General features: G+C 39.8%; 2 protein-coding genes across 9 annotated transcripts in view; one reads left to right on the forward strand and one right to left on the reverse strand.

Moving 5' to 3' along the window:
• Med27 (mediator complex subunit 27) overlaps positions 1 to 25,023 on the forward strand; it is a 419,500-nt gene that overhangs the window by 136,803 nt on the left and 257,674 nt on the right. The window lies entirely within an intron of this gene.
• The window catches only part of Dysc (whirlin protein dyschronic), a 132,161-nt gene that overhangs the window by 39,229 nt on the left and 67,909 nt on the right, over positions 1 to 25,023 (reverse strand). For 6 of the 8 annotated variants that reach the window (XR_013102705.1, XM_076908086.1, XM_076908085.1 and 3 more), the window contains 5 exons: positions 7,876 to 8,199; positions 5,879 to 6,111; positions 5,452 to 5,752; positions 5,078 to 5,137; positions 345 to 499 (listed from right to left, as the gene is read on the reverse strand). Coding sequence is in view for 7 of the 8 variants with exons in the window: in XM_076908086.1 (XP_076764201.1) it covers positions 345 to 499; positions 5,078 to 5,137; positions 5,452 to 5,752; positions 5,879 to 6,111; positions 7,876 to 8,199 (1,073 nt within the window). In the remaining variant the exon portion in view is untranslated. The remainder of the gene's footprint in view (positions 1 to 344; positions 500 to 5,077; positions 5,138 to 5,451; positions 5,753 to 5,878; positions 6,112 to 7,875; positions 8,200 to 25,023) is intronic. The other 2 variants (XM_076908089.1, XM_076908088.1) reach the window with 1 other exon arrangement.

The following is a 25,023-nucleotide window of genomic DNA, read 5'->3' on the forward strand; positions in this document are numbered from 1 at the left end:
ATCGCACTGTTTGGAACTTTAAAACGTAAAAATTGGGAAGTATCATCGCACTGTTTGCAACTTTGAGACGTAAGAATACAAGAAACTAAAACTTTCGAATAAACAATAATCAGCAACTTAAACCTATCGAATATTCCTCAGTAAGGTATCCCTGATAACGTGTGTCAAGGTCAAGAAAATCAGGTGTGAAAGCTTCTCAGAAGTTCATCCCAAACGAACTGCATAGAATATGAAAATAGTTAAATTTTGAAAGACCCGCAGTGTTTTAGTAAAATTCTAAAAGAATTTCAGGAGTATTGCGGAGCAATGAGAAAATATTTCCGTTCTATTTGAATCTTCTCGACCTAGTCCTGGGCATGTCGGCACCCAGACCGCTGTCCTCGCTGGGTGATCTATATTCCTGGTTATCCCGCGGCAGGAGAGGTCCTGTCACTCCTAGGGGATCTCCCTCGACGTCCACCAGTCGTCCCGGACGGCAACAACCACCGGGTACACCCCTCTGCGAGAAATCACCAGATCCCGTCATGCCGTTCGCCATTCCGTTCGCCACTTTCCGTCCGGTTTCGATGGCCAACGAGCGCGCTTCTCACAATTATATCTCGCCTTTTACAAATCATCGACGATCCCTTTCATCGATCTTTCAATAAAAACGAGCGATCCTCTCGTCGTTCCGTACAAAAGTTCCAACGTTTCGTTCCATCGTCCGTACCTCAGAAACTCGATAATAAACGATAGAAAAGTAACGAAGAAACTTTGATCGCACGAGTCACGGTTAATCCTTCGAACGAAAAGGAGAAATAGCACGTGGTGGAATCGAAAGAAAACTAAATCTCTGAGAGAAGCAACTGAAATTGTAATCGGAAAGCAAAAGCTTCGTTCGCTACGGGGAATCGTTCGTCAATTCTTCTCGGACTTGGCTTTCCTCTTTTCGTTAACGGATTGGTGAGTCAACCCTCGTGGACAGATCGTCCCATTCGCGGCGACTCGTGCCAATTGGTCCCACCGCGGGCGATCAAAGCCGTCGATTAATTAGCCGCTAAAGCTTAGCCAATTTCGCGACGATCCGTCGTCGATCAGCGTGAGGCGTGCGCGATTGACGCGCCACGTCGCGGATGACACTTGATTTACGACGACTTCCGGCGGTTACCTTCCGCTCAAAGATCACGGAACTCGTGCTCGCGCGCCTGTGAACCGTGAAACCGCCTGGCTAGCCGGGTTCGTCGTTAATCAAACATCGTCCTGTCGATTCTCCCGATACGCAGCGACGAAAACAGCCCCCTCCTCCACCTTCGAGTCGATTGGTCCTTGATTAATATTCCCAGCTGATTAATATTACCCGCCAATTGTGAACGTCAAAACTGTTGCTCGTTACAGCATCGTTAAACGAATCTGTTCAATTAATTTAGAGTCGAAATTATTTTTTGAATTGATTGAACCAATTTGCACAGGTTTCGAAAGGTTTTTAACCCTTTGACGTATCAGATAGTACACTGTCATCCTTAGCTTTATTGTTCTGATTTATATGGACCGTTTATTTTGAAAGTGGTGTAAGTTCTTTTTAAAAAAAATGAGATATGACAAAATTTATCCTTAATTTAGTGTAAATTTTTGTTTATGACTAGTTAGTATTTAATATCTTAAAAAATGCTAATGCTTTGTTCAATTTAAATGTTATATTACGATGCCAAGCCTATTACATATGAAAAATCTAAGAATATGCAGCAGCTATTGCCTTATATACCTGCTGTGCATCATGAATATTGCAAACACTGCCACACGAAGAGTATAAATAATTAATAATACCAATATCTTCTGTTAAGTTTAACAATATATAAACATAATTAACGTTCATAAAAAAAATGCTAATCCTATTTTATTTCACGTTATTATTTATAAACAAAATTGGATTAATATAAGATATATTTTAAGTAATATTTGTTATATCAAAATTAAAATTAAATGATATTTACAATTTACTAATTATGAAAGTGGTGTAAGTCCATTTGCAGCCTGGAAATTGTCAATTATTTTAGTTAAATTCGCCTAGAAGAAATTTATATAATCAAATTACATATTGATAAATTAGTACAAACATTCTCATATACATTCCTATAATTAACCTATATTTTTTAATTGACAGATCTGCTAACATTCAATTTTCTCGAAAGAAAAGAAAATGGACTTGCACCACTTCCAAAATAAATGGTCCATATTTTTATGATACCTCTTGAAATGAATAATTTCGTTTGTTATCGAATTGAAAATTGCATGTTTCAGCTGAGGATGGCAGTATGAGTGAACGCGGGTCAAGGAATGAACGAAACTTTCGCGGAAGTTATTTAACTGTTCCTTTTCCGTCGAAACAATGAAGCCTTTAAACAGTCTCGAGTTACTACCGTAAATGTTAATGTAAATGTAAGTTGTACGAAATAGCTGTCAGTGGTAGTACCTAAAGCTCTGATAAGCGAAAAGACAAAGGTTCGGGTACGTACCAACGTGATAAAGAGCAAACTGTGGAGAAAGCTAAGACACCAAGTAAAGGGGACGAATAGTTCGAAGAGAAGAGAGCGAACGAGAGCGAAAGGGTGAGCCTTCCATCGGAACGGAAATCGTATCGTCCGCGAGATTAACGGGTGTCGCTCGTTTTCAACTCGTTGGCTACGAAACCGGCCGTCAGCGAGCTAGCCCGAGCTTTGAACAAGGCTGGCAGGATCTTCTTTTCCTTTTTGTTCGTTTTTTTTTTTTTGCTTGCTTTCTTTCTTTCTTTCTTTCTTTCGCTCGACGATCTCGTTTGCGGGATCGGGTTAAAGAACGGAAAAACACCGTGCGACAAGAGCTCGATAAAGCTTTCCAGGGACTTCTCAGCCCCTGAATCGTGACGCACGAGATGCGATTGTCAGCATCTTGCGATCGAGTGCGCGATCAGCTGCTTGGCAGACATATTTAATTCCCGATTTCTGTCTCAAATCTGTGCGCAGAACGCGCAAATTCTTAAATACTTGGAGATCCAGTTTTAGCGAGTGGGACTTTATAAATACTATTACTTTAAAAACCAGTTGTGCGTTTAAAAGTTAAATGACACGTGCACGCATAGATCAGCAGAGAATCTCTTAAATTAAGGATACTTTGGGCTCATTTTTTCCTCTAAACAAATTTTACCTGATCGCGCATTCGATCAAAGCAAGACATAACGAAACAGAAATCCAGCTAAGCTCAGGCGAACTCGTTCGAGAATATCGCAGTTTGTACTGTTTCCCCCGATGTGGTTTAGCGTGAAAAGGAAACACAGAAGGCAGGCAGAACCATTCGCATCTACCAGCAGCAGCAGCAGCGTTCTACCTCAGTCCCAACTAGCAAGCGTGTATCTAATTTCGACAGGAGCTGTCGCATCCAAAATGGCGTAGCGTCAAGTACGCTCGAAGCCTCCATCCGATCGACGCTTGGATCTCCTCATCGAGACCTTCCCTCGTCGCGTCACACTGGCGAGGCTCGATCGCTCGACGGTCGATCCTGGAATGGTGGCTTCGAATATTCGCGCAGTCTAACACAGCCGAAGCGGCACGCGAGCAATCTCGACTGCGAGATCCGTTGAAACGCGTTCGACGAGGCGGGGACCGGAAACGGGCCGTCACGGAAGCGCACTGACACTAAGCGAAATCATAAGCAAAACGCAGGCAGACAGAGTGACGTGTTGAAGCAGAAGTGAGACGAGTAGAAAAAAAGAAGAAGAAGAAGAAGAAGAAGAAGCGATAGATGAGACGCCTTCTAGAAGAAACAGAAAAGATAGCACAGTAGTCAGATGAAAAAAGAAGAAAGGATCGCGGGTAGATTCTCGAGTCATGCTCCGCGGGTGACCGCGGCAATCGAGAGCGATTAAGCGAAAGGGAAAGTATTCATCTCTTCGATATTCGATCGTCGAAACGGACGGTGAGACGTGTCTGGTAATTCGTTGCTGCCCTTGGACGTTCTCCAGTTTGTTCTTCTTCTCCAACCCCTCTCCGTTAACCCTTCCTCGCACCTCTCCAATCGACAATGAGTAGCGCTCCCCTCCACTTCCGTCGTCCTTCTATTTCTCTCTTTCGTTTCATTCCCTTCGTTCGTTCTCGCGGGCTCTCTACCACGCTTCCGGTGGTGCCGATCAGAAACGTTTCCCGATTCGTTCGCGAGCTATTTGCGACTCTAACTGGATACAGTCGATGAAGGGAGCAAGCATACGAATACTGTCCTTTCGTCGCGAGAGACTTCATCCGAAAGAAGGTCTTCTTGCAAAGGGCATGGGCGAACTTTTCGAGAAAAACTTCGTGGTAATGCTCGTATGCGAGTGAAGAGGAATACACGTGTAAAGTGTGTCGAGGAACTTGAGATCCTCGCAGAGTTAATCGAATGCGGACTTACAGAAGTAGATCCTTTCAGAAAGATTTTAAGCCGTCGACGCTTTACCCATTCAGACTCGTATCCACTTGTTGCGTATGGTATTGTCGTTATTTGTCGACGTAAACGGATAGCGTTGCGTCGCTGTGTGTCATTCTGTGATACAATACAATGCATTTTGATACGCAACGATGCAACGCTTCTGGCACGTTGACACGCGACGATGATACGATACGAGGATACGCAAGAAGTGGATACACAGCCACGTTTGCATGGAATGAGGTATTCTCTATTCTATAGACTACATTAAAACTCCGTTAGTAGATCCTGTCGCTAGTTTCACGAGGCGTGAAGTTTTCTTTCTTAGTAAAAGCACGTGTTCGAATTTAAGTTCGCCCATGTCGATCGTCGGTATGAGTCGCTCGCGAGGCTCGACGACAGAGACAGGTGAGAAGGGACCAGAGAAAAGAAACAGTCACCAGATCTAACAGTTACAGTGGAGACAACGCAGAACAGAGAGAGAGAGAGAGTGAGAAAGACAGAGACAGAGAGTTTCTATACATGTCCCGAAACAGAGATAGAGAAGAGATAATAAATAGAGAGACAGAAAGTAATCGTGTGATACATCGGATGGGTCCGTCGTGTTTCAATGTGTTACTCGTGATCAGTGTACGGTGGTATGGTAATTCCCTTTCGTAATACTTACCGGAAGATCGTGGAGCGAGGGTGTCACTATCAGATCCGAGTGGGCACGGTCGCCTTTTCTCTGGGAAAAAAGAAAACGGGAGAACAATTTAATCGCGATTAAACCTGCAATTAAATCGCGGATGTGTATGTTGATTCGATTCCCAGAAGAACGTATGTTAAGTAAATGAAATTTCACTGTCGCACAGGTTCGTACATTTTCGCAGATTTAAATCCCCTGTAAATGCGTGCAGTCCAGCTGCTAGGGTATTAAAAAATTAGAGAAAGATAGCTCGAACGGATGTCGATGTGGAATAAAGAATTCAGCGATTTCTGTATCGCGTGACTGGGTTAAATAAATTCCAGCGGAATATTAATGTCGATCGATAAGCATACCCTCGCCATAGCTACCCGAGGCCTGTAAACCAAATCGTCGAAAGCAGCCCTGTCTTTGCTGTCGACCAGCTCCCTCAGCTCGGTCAGCAGCGTCAGTTTCTCGTGGGTGTTCAGCAGATCGCCCAAACTGACGACCAGCTCCTCGATCGTCATTCGACGGGTCCTGTAGTCGGCCAGAAGCTGCGAGAGGGCAGCCCTCTCGCTCCTCGCGAGTACCACTCTCGCTTTTTCCTCCACCATCGCGGCGGTCGCTGCGGAAACCGTGTGCATGCCGCCTCTGTGCCTCCAATCGCTGGCAATGCTAACGAAAATATTAATAACATCGCTACTTCGTTCTATTTCTTTTCTGGAATTCTAATATTTAACAATCGAAATTCTAAACTATTTGCAATTTCAAATAACTTCGATTTGCTAAGAGATTTCTTACGTTGGACTCGGTGGTCGATGATTTCCAGGGCTCTCAAGTAGCATGGGGTCGTGTTCAGGGTACCTGGAGGTTGGCATGACGATGGGCTGGCTGGTGGTACAGGAATGCGGCACTTTTCCCACGTCGCGAATCAGAAGGGTCATCCTCTTGTTCGTCTTCAGAATTTCCACTGCTTCGTCGTGGGTTGCTTCCTCGAAGCTTTGTCCGTTCACCTCGATGATCTGATCGCCTACCTGAAGGATAAAAAATTAATGTTTGTAGTATGCACTTATTTCTCTGATTTTAAAAATTATTCGCATTTATAAAAAGAGAAATTTCATAAGATAGAAACAATTACAGGTATTCCTCGAACCACACAGTTAATTGGTTCCGTATAAAGTACGGTTGGCTCTAAAGGTTAATTAAGAAAACATTGAAAATAAGAAGATAATATTTTTAGTTGTAAGATTTCAGTTGTACAAAAATAACATAAAATTCATGCAATCTAGAAAAGTGAAACTTAAACATGTAAAAATAATTTTTTAATTACATATGGTTCAATCATTGTCACTCTGCAAATATTAATTTGTTTTTCTTTGAATGAGTAGAAGATACTTATCAATGAATTTAATCGCGACTTCGCGTAATTCGAATTCCGTGTTATTCGAATAATACCCGTATTGTATAGAAATATAAACTTGTGTAAAAAAAAGAGTAATCCTTTTTACAATTTTATTGAATACAGAAATGATAGAAAAGAGATTTTCAATTTCTATCGAATCACGATGGATCTCCAACGAGAACCGGAAGCGCCACTGACTGCTGTTCTTTTCGAATACCATAAAATCTTCGTGATCGTTGGTAATCGCCAGTTGAATTATTATTTCGATCTATATAGTTTCGTCATCGACCCGTTCGCAACCATTCCGACGCGATGGACTTAATTAATTCTTTCTGACATTGGATTACGTAACGATAGCTATAATTGATAGCGTTCGTCATTCATGAACATCCTGTTACGTGAAATCGCTCGACTAATCGACTTCCCGTAAACTACTTGTTCCAATGTTACGCAATTAAAACAAAAAACAGTGCCTCTGTCAACATTGACGTAAAAAAAAAGGAAAAAGAAATATCAGTGAAAACAATCCCATTACTAAAACAAAAAAGAAGAAGTATAATAATAATAAGTTTATTTTAAGAACAGCAACAGTGTACTGTCTCTAACAAAAATAAAAAACTGTCAATTCACTTTTCAATTCCCACAATATCATTGCTCCTATTACTCTAACAGTTACAAACTGTGGCGTCCATCGCCACTTGTCAACGACGAACCGTTGTCATTTTGCACTTCGAAAAGTCTCGAAATTCTTTTGTAGTATTGATGCTGACAAACATAACGCGTTGCACTGAATATTACATCTTATCATGAAACATAGAAATGAGATGCGACATCGCGTTGAATGAAGCATTAGAACTCTATTGCTTCGACACGTAGATATCTAGAAACGCCATCTCCTTGCAAGAAAGTGTAGGACTCACATTCTTTTAAATGGCAGAAGCTAATAAACATAACATTTTGTATTGAATGTTACATCTTAGGGCGCGACGGGTACCATAAACAGGCGGCACCGAACTGACCATGTAATTTTCCAATAATTATGGAAGAAACGCGATGAAAATCACGTAAACCAGTAAACCCTCTACCACGCAAGTCGAAAAGAACCATACGTGGTGGGAATGCAAGCAGAAAAAGACACAGTCAACGACGACGACGTCAAAAGCGATCCAAATAAAAAAGCGAAAAACAAACTCTGTGTGGTGCTTAGTTAACCACGTCCCAACTATCCCACAAAAGTATTTCCACTGAAAGCTACCAATTTTTCATCCCTAAAATCAGCCCAAAAAAAGCAAGATAATACTAATGCAACTTTAAAACCACCTAAAACGAATTCTACTAAAGACACAGTGGGACTCAGCCTGTAAATGGAGAAAATAAAACCGCTGATGGCTCTTACCAAAAGTCCAGCTCGGTCTGCGACGCTATCTTTGTCGACTCCAGTGACGTAAATCCCAAGGCCGTACTCGAGGCCACCTCTGATCATCAGACCGAGGGATTGGCCAGGTTCGATGCAGAGCTCGACCTTCCTCGTCCTGGAACCGTACCTCGAGTCTCGCGGTGGATAAGGCGGCGGCGGAGAGGTCGGTCGGCCTTGACGGTCGATCCAGCTGCAGGACTGCTGCCGTCCGGAAGTGGACCACATCGGATGGTTGCCTCTGCAGCGAGGATCGAGGGCTGGTCCACGCACGGTCATACTCAGGGTCCTGCATGACTTTAGCATCTGGAAGAGAAATAGAACTCGTGTCAAAAGTCTGATTTAGTTTACTTTAAAGACTGTGTAAGTTTACTCTAAACAATATTGTCATTTTTAATTTTTGATTAACGTTTTGCTATTGTGGCGATTGTAGTCGCCATTGTAGTCGTGCCGAGGACTAAGGAGTGGAAACGTTTAACTCTTGAGGCGAGAGATAGGAGGCAAAAAACGTGTGCTTCGATTTCGAACTTAAAGACAGTGTGAGTCTACTTTAACCAATATTTACATTTTTAATTCTTGATTAATGTTTTGGTATTGTGGCGACCATTGTAGTCGTGTCGAGTATTATAAAGTGGAAATGTTTAAGTCTTGAGGCGAAGAGATAAGAGGCAAAAAACGTGTGCTTCGATTTCGAACTTAAAGACAGTGTGAGCCTACTTTAACCAATATTTACATTTTTAATTCTTGATTAGTGTTTTGGTATTGTGGCGACCACTGTAGTCGCGTCGAGGACTATGGAGTGGAAACGTTTAATGCTCGAGGCGAAGGGATAGGAGGCAAAAAACGTGTGCTTCGATTTCGAACTTTCTTTTCGTTTTCGAGGGTTAAGACAGACGTTTTTGGAAATTTTCTTTGCTTTCACGTCACAAATTTAGGGGGTTTTAGGTGACGTTAGGTGGAATTTAGGTGACGTTCACGATGAAGAAAAGGAGGAAAAGAATATATTTGTTTTGTTGCGAAGGACTTACTTATTTTGTTAAAATAAATTATTGAATTTACCATAGATTATTTATTTTATTAAATAAATTATTCTTCGTTGTTGGACCTCGCTCTCTCGTTTAATACATCGAGACTGATTCTCGAAGGATTCTTTGAACCCCTGCAACTGACCTACATTCGTTCCTGTCGGATAGTTTGTCGATATTTAGCGATATTTTCTTAGATATTTTGTTTTTGGCAATGTTGTTAAGGTATATGATGCTAAAATATTATTTTATGTTATTATTGTGGCCATAGCTAAATAAATAGAAATTATATTTTTATATTGCCGTTTTTTATTGTAAATTATGATGAATATCTTATTTTCTCTCCAATTATGGATAAAGTGATATCTCATCGTTAAATTTCTGAAATAAACATTAACGTTGTTACGCTAACTTTGAGAGGAGGGAAAAGATCGGTTTTCGACGTTTGCTGTTGAATAAATTATACTGATGTCGTTAGACAACGGTTCCGTTTATATATACACCACGAATGGAAAATAGGAATTTATCAAAGTGCCAAAAATTAAAGTGAATTGAAACGCAATTTTCTCGAATGCTAGTACTTTACGTTCTTTTTACGTAATACCTATATAATTCTTTTATTCATAATAAATAATAAAGAAAACAGAGTTGTTGAAGTACGATATTTATTCAATATAACAAATATCATAGAAAGCAATTAAATTTTAATAATAATTGTAATTGAAACGAACTGTTCTTACGATTTGTCACAAGTTGTTCGTTTCGTGTTACTTGCAAGATTTTTAATATTAGCTTGATTACGTTGTCAAGATAATACATGCTGCCAAGTTTTCCTCTGTCAATCTCTCCTCTAGAATTTGCGAATTCAAGATTTAGTACAGAAAGAAGACCTTCGCAAGAATAAGTTTTATATTTATTTATTGAAGGATAATGAAATTATCCTTATTAGTTGATCACAAATTCAGATTTAAAATATTACGTACGGAATATTTTACAATGCGAGCGAGAACGAATATACAAAATGAAGGAATTTCACGTGTGAATTTTTTACACAAATCAGTTAAATAACTATCACCAATAAATATCTTACAATTTCCTTTAATTAACAAACATCCTACATTACTATTTACTTTTATTGATATTTCAAATTATTCAGATTGCCAGAAAACTTCTTTGACGTGCCAAGTTTGACCCAAGTATCATATAATTATCACCTCTGATATAGAATGATATAAAAATAATACGAAACACAGTTGGAATCGCCATTAAAGATCTTTCATCTAACCAACGAAGTACCCCGTGTTCCATAGTCATTATTAACCAAATAAGAGGTGTGCCAACGTTTTAATTATTATCTCTACGGTGACGTGCGTCCAAAGTGAAAGACGCATTGTTTAAACGAGGGGTTATTGCACTCTATCGAATAAATGCTGATGCTGGATGAGGCTCACCTCGTCCTCAGAGTATTATTCAAGCTTCGTGGCTGCTTCTCTTATGCAAAAGAACCGTGGGACACGTATATATGTATATACGTACATACAGAATCAGCAGGACGGGATTCCTCGTCGACGAGCTCAGAAAAGATCGCCTCTACGTGTCGCGGCGTTCTGAAAGGAATCATTGTCCGTGAAGGGTTTCCTTCCGCGGGAACCTTGGCAGGCGAGCGAATCGGTGGACAATCGGCGCGTGTCAGGTCAGCTGGGGACAAACGATCCCTAACGCTGCGCTCATCTGACGGATAAGTCCTTTCGACATCGTTGAAACGAAGCAAATTTCTGCGTAATGTTCTCCAAATTCAGCGTCAACAACGCTTCACGCAAGGACGAATCCTTCATTGTTCTTTGACAAACATTGTAGGACAAATTCTACAATCCTAAACGAGCTCTCAAAATTGTAGGAAAATCTCAATCCGCAGGAGAAATGAAACTTCGCTACTTAACTGGTTAATAAATAAATATGTACTTTACTAACTAATAGACTTAGTTACCAAGAATGCTTCATGCAAGGACGAACCCTTGATTGTTCTTTGACAAATATTTTAGGATAAATTTCACGATCCTGGACGAGCTCTCAAAATTGTAGGAAAATTTCAATCCGTAGAAAAAATGAAACTTTGGTGTTGTTAATAAATAAATATGTACTTTATTAACTAACAGATTTAATTACCAACAACGCTTCACGCAAGGACAAATCCTCCATTGTTCTTTGACGAATATTGTAGGACAAATTCCACAATCCTAGACAAGCTCTCAAAATTGTAGGAAAATTTCAATCCGTAGAAGAAATGAAACTTTACTGTTGTTAATCAATAAATATGTGCTTTATTAATTAATAGACTTAGTTACCAACAACGCTGCACGCAAGGACAAATCCTCCATTGTTCTTTGACAAATATTGTAGGATAAATTTCACGATCCCGGACGAGCTCTCAAAATTGTAGGAAAATTTCAATCCGTAGAAGAAATGAAACTTTGCTGTTGTTAATAAATAAATATGTACTTTATTAACTAACAGACTTAGCTACTGGATGTTCTACTCTAACTCGCTCGCTGTTCACTAAATACTCCTTGATCTTTCCTCTATAGTCACTCGCTAAACACTCTGATCTCTATGCTATCGCTGCTCGCTAAACACTGATTACTTTCGTTCCTCAGATTCACCCTGTTCCCCATGCAATCCTCATGGATAAACTTCTCAGTCGCTCGCAGTCACGTCCATGCCACCCTTATTATTCTCAGTGACACGATCCTGTCGCCAGATCCTGTCGTAAGGTTCCAAACACTCTTTTTTCGCACCACAGCCTCTAAAACCCAGTTGCACGCAGTCACTCCACTTATTTCCTTCCAAACACTTTTCTTTCGCACCTCGACCTCTCGAACCTAATTGTACGCAGTCACGTTATTTATTCTAAACTATTTACCTTCTAAACATCCTGTCGTCCACACATATCCATTCCCACGCACTCAGAATCGTTTACACTCTACAAATATTCGTTAGAAATAAAATTTACGTACAATATCCAGTCACATTATTTATTGTTTTTTAAACATTCTGTCGTCCACATCCATGCATATCCATTCGCACTTACTCTGAATCGTTCACACCCTGCAAATACAGAAAATCGCGGACCAACTGTAACTAATTTATAATTTTCTTTTCATATAAGCGAGTTAAAGAGACAGGTAAAATAAATTATATGTTATGGTAAAAAAGAAATTATGAAAGTTAGAAGAATTCCTTAGAAATAATTAGAAGTGGTGCTTTTAGAAAGGATGACTGAATTAAATTCGAACACGTAGAGAGTAGACTGAAATTTGGTAGTACGATGAGTACTAGTTCAAGCAAAAGTCCTTGGTGCACTCTACAGCCTTGTCGCGAATTATATCAAACTGGACACCGGAAATCCTGCGGAAGATATACGCCCCGCGTACCTTTCGAATCTGTTAGCATTTCAATTTCAAGGAGGACACTCTTTGCATAAATTTAACGCTTTTTCTTTTGAACAATTTCAATCTCAAAAAGTGCAATATATCGTTCACGAATTAAAACGAGTCTATACGTATCTTATTAAGTAAACAGATAAGTACACAAAAGTGTAAAATTTATTTATTCAATAACCGACACAACAACCAAACTTTTGTAGACTTTTGTAGAAAATTGAGGTTTTCTTTACCATATTAAAATATCATGGACGAAAGAGAAACAAAACGCATCAACATCAATGTTCATTATTGTGCAATCTCATAGTTCACGCACAGTTATTAAAAATAAATTTCTTATGCGTTAAAAAGCATCCAAGACGTCAACGCCAAGGACGAACTTCCTGCTTAACACATTCGCTGACGCGAATCCACGTCTATTCAAGTTCTATTCCAAGTTGCCGCTGACGTGAGTTCGCGTAATTTAAAATTCTATTCCTGATTGCCGCTGACGTGAATTCGCGTATTGCAATTTTTGTTCCCACTGATTGTAAATATGCAAACCGTTTTCTCTATCAATTATACAAATTATACAAAACTATACAAATAAAAAGTATACAAAAGTATAAAAATCTTTTTATTTTAAACAACACATAATTGCAACATTGAATTCTCAAAACGAATTCTATAATTTTTATCTTTACTTGAACGATACAAGTTTACAGCGACCAGCTTTAGGATTTCATTACTGTTGGTTCTCGTTGGAAACCAAATACAAAAATGAATCTCTTATCCTCGAGTGAGAAGAGATGGCATTTCTTTACAGATATATATTTCTAAAGTTTGTTTATATAAAAGGCGATGGAGCCTTGCGCACATACATGATTAGTAACCGATGCTTTAGGTAATCGGCTTTATATGTTTTAACTTTAGTTCAATTTTCTAGAGAGAGTGCAAGGCAAAGCTCTTTTCCAGTGCGTGGAAATAAAGAACATTATAGAAAAATAAATTGCTATTAGTTATTTATAAAAACCCATTTTCAACAATTACTTTCTGTGATAGCCAGTAGTTTCTCTGATAGCAAACTTTAGTTCAGTTCTCTAGAGAGAGAGTGCAAGGCAAAGCTCTCTTTCAGTGCGTGGAAATAAAGAACGTTACAGAAAAATAAATCGCTATTAGTTATTTATAAAAACCCATTTCCAACAATTACTTTTTCTGATAATCAGTAGTTTCTCTGATAGCAAACTTTAGTTCAGTTCTTTAGAGACAGAGTGCAAGGCAAAACTCTTTTCCAATAAAGAATGTTATAGAAAAATAAATCGCTATTAGTTATTTATAAAAATCCATCTCCAACAATTACTTTTTCTGATAATCAGTAGTTTCTCTGATAGCAAACTTTAGTTCAGTTCTTTAGAGACAGAGTGCAAGGCAAAACTCTTTTCCAATAAAGAATGTTATAGAAAAATAAATCGCTATTAGTTATTTATAAAAACCCATCTCCAACAATTACTTTCTCTGACAGCCAGTATTGCGAACGGAAAAAATTAGTCGGTCCCGAGTGTGTTAAGGAAGGAACGAAGAGGAATGTCAACAGACGGAGGCAGACACGCGGGTCCCAACACGTCGAGGGCACACAGAAGAGTCGTTCGACGAGCGATCACCGTGGATAACACACGTCCGAGGAAAATTGGCACGTGTAAGGTCAACAAGGAGCAGGACGGTGCGTTCCGCGATTACGCCACGCTGGGTAGCTTCGATATCGATCTCCTGCCGGTCCGTGACGTCACATCCTGCCTATCCTTGACCCAACCCGGACCGCGTCCTTAGAATTCCGCGTTCCTCGCGTCCGCGACACACCGCTCGGATGCAATTTTGTCGCATCTATGCGAGGCACGCGATGACGTCGTTGTACCACCGCCGCTGGCATCGCGTCGCATCCTTCAGGAACGCGAGGAACCCTTCGAACGAGCCTCCTATAACGTTACCCTCCTCCCAAGTGGCTGGATTAATGGCGCGATTCAACTATCCGATTCAGCGAGCCTCGAGCGACGAGCACGCACCCCTTCCTCGTGGTTAACCGCGAGTTTCGAGACGCTGAGAATTTGTGGTCGCGGAAAAGCGAAGATATTAACGTAGATATTAACGAATTTTAAAGTGGATATTGGAGGACGGTTTCTGGATGAAATTAAAACGCGATATTGTTCTGTACGTTTAATATTGTCAGTGATATTGAAATGTTGGTATGGAGTACGCGGAATGATGAGAGAATAGAGGAGACGAGGAAGACAAAGGATATGCAGAGCAAAATAATGAAGGGTATCAGGATCGTAGCTGGCAATAACAGTTTAATTAACGGATATGTTTGCTTGTTCGCGATTCGAAACGGTTGCAAATTGGATTCCGTTCCGTTTAAAGATGTTGACGTTAAAGAATGACCAGAATGGCGACTCGAGGACCAACGGTATACATTAATTAACGGCGATTGTCGCGGATCTCCGTTAGAGAGTCACAGATAAAAGATCGTTTAATTGCACGGTGCATGGATTTGATTTCGTGGAGGAGGGTCCTTTCAGCTTATAGAACGTGGCTATTATCAGCCCACTTCCACGTACAATGGCACACAACCGGCATAATGGCCGACGTTTTGTCGGTACACGAGTGTAAAACGATAATCGTGACTCGCGTGCTCGCGAACGATTAAAAAGCCACGCAGATTCTTATCCCCGTTAATCTCGACCGAGACGTTGGACGATCTCGTTGGAAATTGTATATTCCTAGCTCTAACTGTGCTTCTTTCCCTTTTAATCGTCCTTTATTGCAATAATTAAGATCGTTGCTAATCCTTGCGCGAGACGACAAACGAGAATTACGTTACGAAAACTGAACAGACTCGACGCATAAATTGCAGATGTCGCTGGGTGGCAATTATTGTATATCGAGTTTCCTTTTCGGTTTATCCGTCACGAGAGAATGGTAATCTTCGCACAATTTCAGAGTACGTTTTACATCGTTTATTTCTTGCATTTAAGAAGTGAATCTATTCTGGTAGTTCCATAATATTCAGTGTGTATACAGTTGCATGTAACGGTTACGGAACGAACGGTCGAAACGATTGCATAACTGCTACAGGTAGAAGCGCACAGGAGATCGCTACTGTCTTAGTTGGACGTATTCTAAAGCGTCTTTGACTGAATTCAATTCACCTTTAAGTAGATTTCATTTCTAACGAATATTGGTTCGTGCGTATGGATATGCGTGAACGACAGGATGTTTAGAAAGTAAATAGTTTAGAATAAATAGAGCGACTGCGTGCGACTGGGGTCGAGAGGTCGAGGTACACAAGAAGAGTGCTTGGAAAGAAATAAGTGAAGTGGCTGAGTGCGATTGGGTTTGAGAGGCTGAGGTGCTAAAGAAGAGTATTTGGAACCTCGCGACAGGACCTGGCGACAGAATCGTGTGATTAAAAATGATAAATATGGTATGGACGGAACCGCGAGCGTCTAAGAAATGGATGCATGAGGAATGCATGGGGAGCAGGGTGAATTTGAGCGAAAGAGTCAGTGTTTAACGGACAGCAAGAGCGTAGAGATCAGTTAGAGTTTGGAGTGAGTAGCGATAACGTAAGGATCGAAGAATATTTAACGAACAGCAAGTAAGTTAGAGTTAGAGAGCGCAAAGCTCTTAGTGATTAAGACTGAAGTTAATAAAGTACACTCTTATTTATTAACAACAGCGGGAATTTACTTCTCCTCTCTACCTGGATTAAGATATTCCTACAAATTTAATATCATATTTTGCTTCTAACAACATTCATTAATACAACCGTACAATATTATAATACTTTTAGTAATATAAACTAGCAAACAATTACTACTCGATTACAGTAATATTATCATACCTCTTCCAGCAATTACTAAATGCTTCTACATTTATCGTGCTCCAACAACATATAAATCCTAAACAGAAATCAAGAAGCTTCTAACAGAAAGTAAGAATTCAGCGATACAGCCGCGTCCAGATCACCCGTAGTTAGCTCGAACCCATCACGCGAGTGTTTAAAAACCACACGCAACGCGGCGCATTCTCAATTTCCCATCTCAGTTCATTCGATCGCCTAAACGGAACGCAGTGTCCACAAGACGGTCGCGCGCAGCGATCCTCGTCCGCGCCTCGCCCTAATTATTTCACTTTCATCGCGGCTGGACACGCCACTGGCAGACGTGGAAACGGGAACACGTGGCGGGGCGTGAATTACGAGGCCGTTCGTGGAGCTTTCGCGAAAGTTTACGATCCGCGCGTCGCGGGCCATTTTCATGGCCGTCGATTGAATAAATAATTCATGAGGTCGAAAAGGGCACGGGGGATCGTAACGAGTCCCTCTCTTATCGTACCCTGGCCAGGACTATTTCCGTTCGAGCGACGTCTAATTCCGCGGAAGTCTCGCGTTTGTACACGTATCTCTTGTTGTCGTGGCGGGGGCGTCGTTCCGGCAGTCACGGTTTCCGAGCATCGTCCACGGTCACTTTCGTGATTCCGGACGATATTTCTCGATCACCGTCTCGAGATAAGCGACGCTGGGAACGGGGTTGAGGCACGAGTAAACAAGTCTGATGGGTTCTATTAGTTAGACGGAGGATTAGGGCGGTTAACGATTGATCTTCGTATTTCGTTGCATCGTGGGATTGAAATGATGCCTCGTCTGGATTTCTGGATCGATCCTGCGCCGCTTACGTCACTACTGGACGGAAGTGCTACATGGTTGCTGTTGCGTTATTATTTTCAGGCGTTATACGAGTCAGCCTCGGTTCAATCTCGTAAAATTAATAGCTCTTGAATAGAATTCTCCGCGCGTGTTATATAACGTAATTACGTACGTAATACGCGATTGAATCGCGCAAGTAATTAAGTGTTAATACAGCTGTAGCGCGTGTACGTTTATAGAGAGCCGCTTTTATGTAATAGTGGATATTTTGGAGTTTCGTGAGTAATGAATTGCAGAGATGGATAATTGGTAAATTATTTTGGGGTTATCGTGTTTGGTGATGTGTTATACTTGAAGAATTCAACTGTATTCGGGTAAATGTTATTTCAGTCACGGATAAGAGCGTAATGGCCACGATGGAATCATCTGTTTCAGTCGTTTTCGTCCGGGTGCTCGTAATTTAAGGCGTAAATTCAGTTTGCCCTGCCATTCGGATCGGTAAGTATTATTTTATCGCGGCCCAGAAGCACGTGGATCACGAGAATTCACTCGATTCGCGGGTCTGCACTTTTATTACGAACGAAATGTACCGTGGAAGATAAAAAACAAGATCCATCCATGTAGCTGCAGGCCCCACGAGTTCGACGTGTACTAAAATTATTCAATATTTCAGGCGTTTTTGCCTTCATAAAATAATAATCGTACGATAAATTTGTTTTTCACCGGTCTCTCGATATTCATGGATATTAATTTCCGTCGACGTAGCACGAAGCGTTCTCGCGATTTAGCTTCCGGTTTCTGGGTTAAGTATTTCTTAAACGGCTGGCCGTATGATTTTCTCTGAACGACGAGATTTTTTTTTTTATTACCAACAATCAGCGCAAAAATACACTCGCACAATACGCGATGATCTCACCGATCCCTCTGCAACGAGATCGCGTCGTAATGCACGTTTCGACGCGAATCGGCGTTCAGCCTGCGATGCAGAAGGGTTCGATCGCATTCGCGAATTTTCGCGCCACTTTTCTGGGTCAACCATTTCCTGCGATAGGGATAAAAGGCGGCGAATTTATGGCTGGCTATTCACGGCACTTCCTGGGGGAGGAAATTCATGTATTTATCGAATGCTCTCCGGTAATTCGCGATGAAAGCTGTTTCCAGGTAAGTATTCGTATCGTCGCGACAAGACCGATCACTGACGATTTTAAAACTCCATCTATTTAAAATCTATTAGCTGTCAAATTTCTTTTCTTTTCGCTGGGAAAATTGTATATTTACCAATAACAAAACATAATTTGAATATAATTATATTGCTACAGAACTTTTTGTGCATACATATAATATATAGCAGTGTAACAATGTAATTGTGTTTTGTTGTTAAAGTATTTTATATTTTTTAGAAAGTCCAAGATGAGGATTGTAATACGTTGCACAGAACAAAATTAATAAGGAAACTTACTACAACCTCTGAATTACTTATTTATGCGCGATATTTAATTACAATATAAAAACTAATTGAAAAATATTATGCTTCAACTACGACAATTTTGTTGTGTTCAATTTGCGGATCAATTTCAAATTTATTCATTTATTGAAAAGAGACGAAGCAAAATCAGTGGTGGTTGAAAATTAGTGAGGATGATGCAGAGTTCCATACAAAGATTTTTGTATCTTTTTCGTAAGCTGGAGAATGGCTACTGACACTAAGCTTAAGGATTATATATTGTGCAAATATGAAGAGAGAATTAAAGAAAATAAGACTTATTATAAAACGTTATCGATAGTATCAAATGGAAATAGGGGGTGCGACAGTTGCAGAGTGTCTATACGCAAACTGCCACTACACAAAATCCACGCCAGCTGCTATAAACAATATTGACTGATACGTATAAAATGATATGAATCTGTCAAACGCAGCTGACATATTTTCCGCGCCACGTGGTGTACGTAAATTCCAAAATCCCAATAACGCTCAGTAAAGAATAGTTAAACCTTAACTTCGAAAGTAACGGCTTTCTGAAAATTGTTTCTGGCATAGACAGCTGTTTCTCAAATGTGGCTAAATTTTCCAAAATTCCAATAATGTTCAGTAAAGAATAGTCAAACCTTGACTTGGAATGTAAGGGCTTTCTGAAAATTGTTTCTGGCATAGACAGCTGTTCCCCAAATGTGTTTCTAAATTTTCCAAAATCCTCAAATGGTGGTCATGGCAGTTAATAACTTAAGGATAATAATTCATTTTACCCTTTGTAACTGATTAAAATGTGTCCTCCACCAAATCCTTACTAGAATACACCAAAACTTACAATATTACAATAATCACAAATCCAAAAGTAGAATACTCCAATCACAAAAAGAAACATCTCGAACCCTGCTTTACCTGCCAGAGCAACCTAACCTAGCTTTTACCTAACTAGTTTAACATTCTCACTCTAATTCTCACGATAACACTGCGATCGAAGAGAACGCAGACAAAAACGAGAAATAAGTGCATAAAAATGCATTTAAATCGAGCATAAATCGTCTGGATCGGTATTTAGAGATAGCCATCGATCGTTCGCGTGAGCGTCGCCAGAAACGGTGGCAGAGGGGAGTCGATTCTGGAAAGGATCGACTGGAAGAGGACAGATTGGATACAGTGGCGGCGACGGCAAACAGTTCTTTCTCGAAACGAGCTCAGGGGCTGGCGGCAGGGGAAACAATTTCAGATCGATCTATCGTCGTCGATGTGCGCGCGCTAACGCGAACGCTTCGCCCTTGCCTATCTGGATTCCGGAGGCTACGGCGGGGTTCTAAAGCAGCCTCCGCGGCAGCCTCGTGCATTATGTACGGAGAGAATAAATGACGGGGGATTCGCCTGAGGGCGCCGGGACGCCTGGCGCCAAGACGACGAGGAGGAGGCGAACTCGAGACGACGGGGGCGAAAAAAAATCGTACCGTCGGCTGAGGGCTAATGGCGAACCCACGCGTCCATGAATGAGGAGCGTGAGCCCTTTGTTTTCTCTATCGTAGCTCTTTTCATTTACATTTACCTTCTTCTACTTATTCTCGTAGTATCCGCGTGCTTTTCCTCTGACGATGTTAACTCGTGGAGATGGTAGTTCAAGAGTTTGTTTGATTAACAAATCGTAGATTTGTTTCTTCTTCTTCTTCTTTTTGTTTATATCCGCGTGATTTTCATTTGATAAGGTTTGTTCGTGTAAATGGAATTTGAAAAGGGTTCGTTTGATAAACAAATTCTGCTAATTTTAATGTTTCATTCGAATTTTTTACGCGAGTAATTTGTTTTTTTCTGTTTCTTCTTTTTGTATTTGCGTGCTTTTCCTCTGATAATGTTAACTTGTGGAGATAATAGTTCAAGAGTTTGTTTGATGAACAAATCGTAACTTTGTTTCTCTTCTTCTTCTTCTTTTTGTTTATATCCGCGTACTTTTCATTTGACAATGTTAGTTCGTGTAAATGGAATTTGAAATGGGTTCGTTTGATAAACAAATTCAGTGGTTGGCTAGGTTAATTTAATAAATGGAATGTTACGTTCGAATTCTTTATGCGAGTAATTTGTTCTTTTTTTCTCTTTGTTCTTTTTGCACCCGCGTACTTTTGCTTTGACAATGTTCACTGGTCAGCTGGATTAATTTAGTAAATGTAGCATTCGAATTATTTACGTGAGTAATTTGTTCTTTTTCTGTTTCTTCTTTTTGTATCAGAGTGTTTTTCCTTTGACACTGTTAATTCGCGTAAAGAAATTTGAAAAACAATTTGATAAACAATTCATTTGATAAACAATTTGTAAATTCAGTGGTTGGCTAAATGAATTTAATAAGAGGAATATTATTGATTGGAATTTGATTTGAATTTTTTATTTATAATTTATATTAATAATTTATTTTTTGTTTCTCTTTTTGCATCTGTATGCTTTTCCTTTGAGACTGTTAATTCGTGTGAATGGAATTTGAAAAGGGTTCATTTGACAAATGAATTGTAAATTCTGTGTCTGGCTAAATTAATTTAATAAATGTATTACTTTCCAACATTTGGTTTAACGGCGATGTGACTGAGGAATTAACTTTTAACAAGAATGATTCTCAATGACTCTTGTTTATTACATTGCTATATTTTCGATAACGCATTGGGAGACGAAGATGGTAAGATTGTTCGACAATTTTTTTGTAGATCTGTATCTTACGTTTTTTTCTTGGAATTGACTCGAATGTTGGCTTTCGTCTGAAGACATTCAACGAAAAGTTTTGTTGCTAGAATAAGTGTATAAGTAAATTTTGCGAGAGATATGACTGTAGAAACTAATTAATTAACAAAAATTCTAATAAAGTAGCTGTCTTAAGTTCTACCTTTGAGTGATGCACACAAGAATTCCGCGTGTCCCAATCCATGACCAATAAACCCAAAAAGAGCCTCCACTTAAACAATACGACAACGACACAAAAGATTAAAAAAAAAAAATGAAAACCTTTAACAAGCCTTTAATAATGTTCAACAAAGAATAGTTAAACCTTGACTTGGAAAGTAACGGCTTTTTGAAAATTGTTTCTGCTATAGACAGCTGTTTCTCAAATGTGGCTAAATTCGACAGTCAGCAAAGAGAAACAATTTAATGGTTTTTATAAAATTAGCAGAATTCCATAGACCTCCCTTCATGACATGTGCCTAAGTAATTCTTAGCGAATCTGAACAAAATGGATTGTTACATTCAAATTTTTGACGCGAATAGTTCGTTCGAATAAAAAGTTAGAAGGCAGTGTATATTTTTTGAAAGGAATAGTTGATTAAACGACTATGAAAGCGAAGAAACTTTATCTCTAGTTGAAAGGTTCGCTCGCGCGATGACGCTACTACTGTCTGACCTTTGACGAACTCTTCCACTGGAGGCGTCGTCTGGACGAGAAGGTCGCAGGAGAATAAAGTGGGATTACTCGTGACATTTCGAGCTAATACGCCCCGATTGATAACACTTTCTCATATCTGAATACCAAGAGCTTTCAATTTAGTATCGAGTGACACAGAATTCAAATTTCCTCTTCTCTATTCAACGAATCTAATATCAAACAGTTTCAAATACACGAGAGAGAACTGTTTTTATCATTTTTAGCATAACAATTTATCATAACAATTAGAAGTGAATATTATATTAATAATCTATTTAATTTCTTTACAAATTTTCTTTACCCAAACTGTACTTGGAAACTTTCTCACAGTCACATTGCTATTTTTTTCTTTTTCTTTGTGAAACAGTTAGCATTTTAAAACAATGTACGATTGAATATTTGATACTTTGCCAAGCCGCTGAAAAAATTTCCTCTCTTCAAACCCTCTCAAACTTTCATGCTACCATCCCCCAAAATCGTTTCCCACAAAATAACTGTTACTTTAACACTAGGTTTACCAATTTGATCCTTCTGAGAAAACTTTTAGTTAACTTTCTTAAAAAAAAATATTCCTCTATTTTATGAGAATATTTTAATTAGATTAGAGATTAAATTTGCGATTATATGTCTTATAAATGTAAGTAAAAATTAATTAAAATATTCTCAGAAAATACAACAATAATTTTCTTGAAGAAAATTAACCAAAAGCTTTCTCAGAGAGCTCAAAATGATTCTTAACCAAATTTCCACCAGTGAGACCCGTAGGAACTGTTTATAAACCGATTCATCCGCGAGTTGTCCACCAGAGAAATTTCAGACGACTTTGTCTGAAAGCCATCAGAGCGCCTCTGTTTAATGGAACGTTGACACCTCCCAAAAAGTGTATCACGCTCGCAGACACACTTCCCTCGCCTAATTAATTCGCGAGAAAAACGGGATTTAAATGCGATCGGAGTTTTCGCGTCGCCTGTCCGCGGTCCTCTTTCATCGCGACGGCCATTACGGGGTAACTGGCATCGTTACGCTTTACGACGGTCGTACAATTTAAACCGTGCCTCGTTCGAACGTTTTATGTCCGATCGATGTCAGACGGGGAGCCGGGTATCCTCCACGGAGGGCAACCTTTTCCGAATGGCGAACAATCCTGGACGCTGGCGATACCATCGCGACGCGCCATCGTCTCGCCGCACTCTCGAAATTCTTCGCGTTCTATTTAGGGGATGATACGTTTGACGACTAGCCATGAAAAACACTGCGAACCCCGTGGAAAGTTTCTTCTTTCTTATGATATTAAAAAGAAAAAGTTTTGGGTTAACCCGTTTGCTGGCAGCAGAAAATTTGTTCATACCCTTGCTATTGCCATTTCTGTCTTCAATTTTTGCGGTTGTATAATCTCTGTTGCTTCTGCATTCTTTTGCTTTCGAATGGAAGAAGATTAAATTCGTGCTGGTGATCTGCAAGAGATCCTGTGTTGGATTTATTTTGCGTTAAGAAGTGGAATCTTGTATAGAAGCAGCGAGAAGAAGTTATCAGTTCGAGTGGATCTTCAACTGTTCATATCTAAGGACCTCAAAGAGAAACACGGGCAGGTTTTGCGTTTCTTTGCTTCGAATGAAAGGGAAGGAAGGAAAAGAGAGGGAAGAACGTTTCGCCCTGGGCCTGTTAGTAAACTCATCAGTATGGCTACCTAGCAGGTCCTGCCTTAGACGCAGGGATATTAGAAACAAGTCAGAAGTTGTACATATTGAAACGGAAAAGGACATGTGCATTTTCAAGAAACTGTAAACGATATCCCTCTAGTGGCGAGTGTCAGAAGGCAGCCACACGTCGTATAAACAGTATAACCTCAAATTTTCTATCGAGTGTCCTCACTTTTCATATACCTCTCGAAGCATACAGACGTGCTTCTGATCCACCTAATAAAACCCATGGATTTTATGTATTTTAGTCAATTTCATTTTCTTCCACCCATTATCCATCCAATACCCTGTCATGCACGAGCATACTCGCGATTGACAGCGAGCGGGTTAATCGAATGGACGAGGCGTAATTCGACACTTGTATCGTTGATAAATAACATTTTAATTGGAAGCCAGAGGATTGCTCTGGTGAAATTTTTATTTCTGGCAAGCAGAGCTTATTTTCCGTTCGAGTCTCGGATTTCCTGTCTCGTATGGTAACTGTTATTATTACTAGTCAAAAGGAAGGTAATAATAATAATAATAAATTGGCTTTATTATACCATCAGAAGATAGGGATGGCATGGACGGGGTCCAACGTACATAAATACTACCATAAATTGCGTCGAGATCGTTTTACTGTATTTTCGATATTCGGTTCCAATTGAACGGGCGACGTTAAACGATTGGATGTGAAAAAGGATACCAATGCAACGCGCTCGTTTATGTTTTGTTTAGACGTAAAACATTTTCCATGTTAATTATCGGCTAGCTTTGAAAGCCTCACAATAAAAACACTCTTTCGGTCGTATGAAACGGGTATACAGTGTGACAAACGAAAACGAGAAATTTCGAAATGCATTTAATAATAATTCGTGATAATATCGATAACGCCTTGTAATTATTCCTCTGAAATTTATATCGCGTCAAGTATTCACTCGAATATTATCATCGCGTAATTATTTATCGACAAATAAAAATATTAACTCATTCAAGACGAACAACGCACTGTGTGAACAATAACATCGTGCGCGTTTTCAAAAATCGTCGCGAAGCTGAGATTGTTTTTATAAAAATTAAAGGCGAAATGTACGCGAAGCTTAAAATTTGTATCGATTTTAAATTCGACCTTAAAATGAATAGCCCAGAGGACCATCAAGAATGATCAAACTATGAGCTCGCGACGAAAAGAAAAAATATTCGCTGCTGAAGATCGTCTCGAGAAAAAAAATGCCTCTCGAATCGATGAAAGAAAGCAACGTTCACGTGAATGGTGTATAAGCCTCGCGATAAGATGGCACGCTCGCATGCGAAGCGGAAGCACGAGCAATAAGAGGTACAAGTCCGCGCGGAAATTGGTGCTCAATAGGGAGACCTTGAATCAACGAAAACTTCGTTTTGATTACGATAACGAGTACGTGA

Source organism: Xylocopa sonorina, chromosome 17, assembly GCF_050948175.1.
Source record: "Xylocopa sonorina isolate GNS202 chromosome 17, iyXylSono1_principal, whole genome shotgun sequence".
Lineage (NCBI taxonomy): Eukaryota > Metazoa > Arthropoda > Insecta > Hymenoptera > Apidae > Xylocopa > Xylocopa sonorina.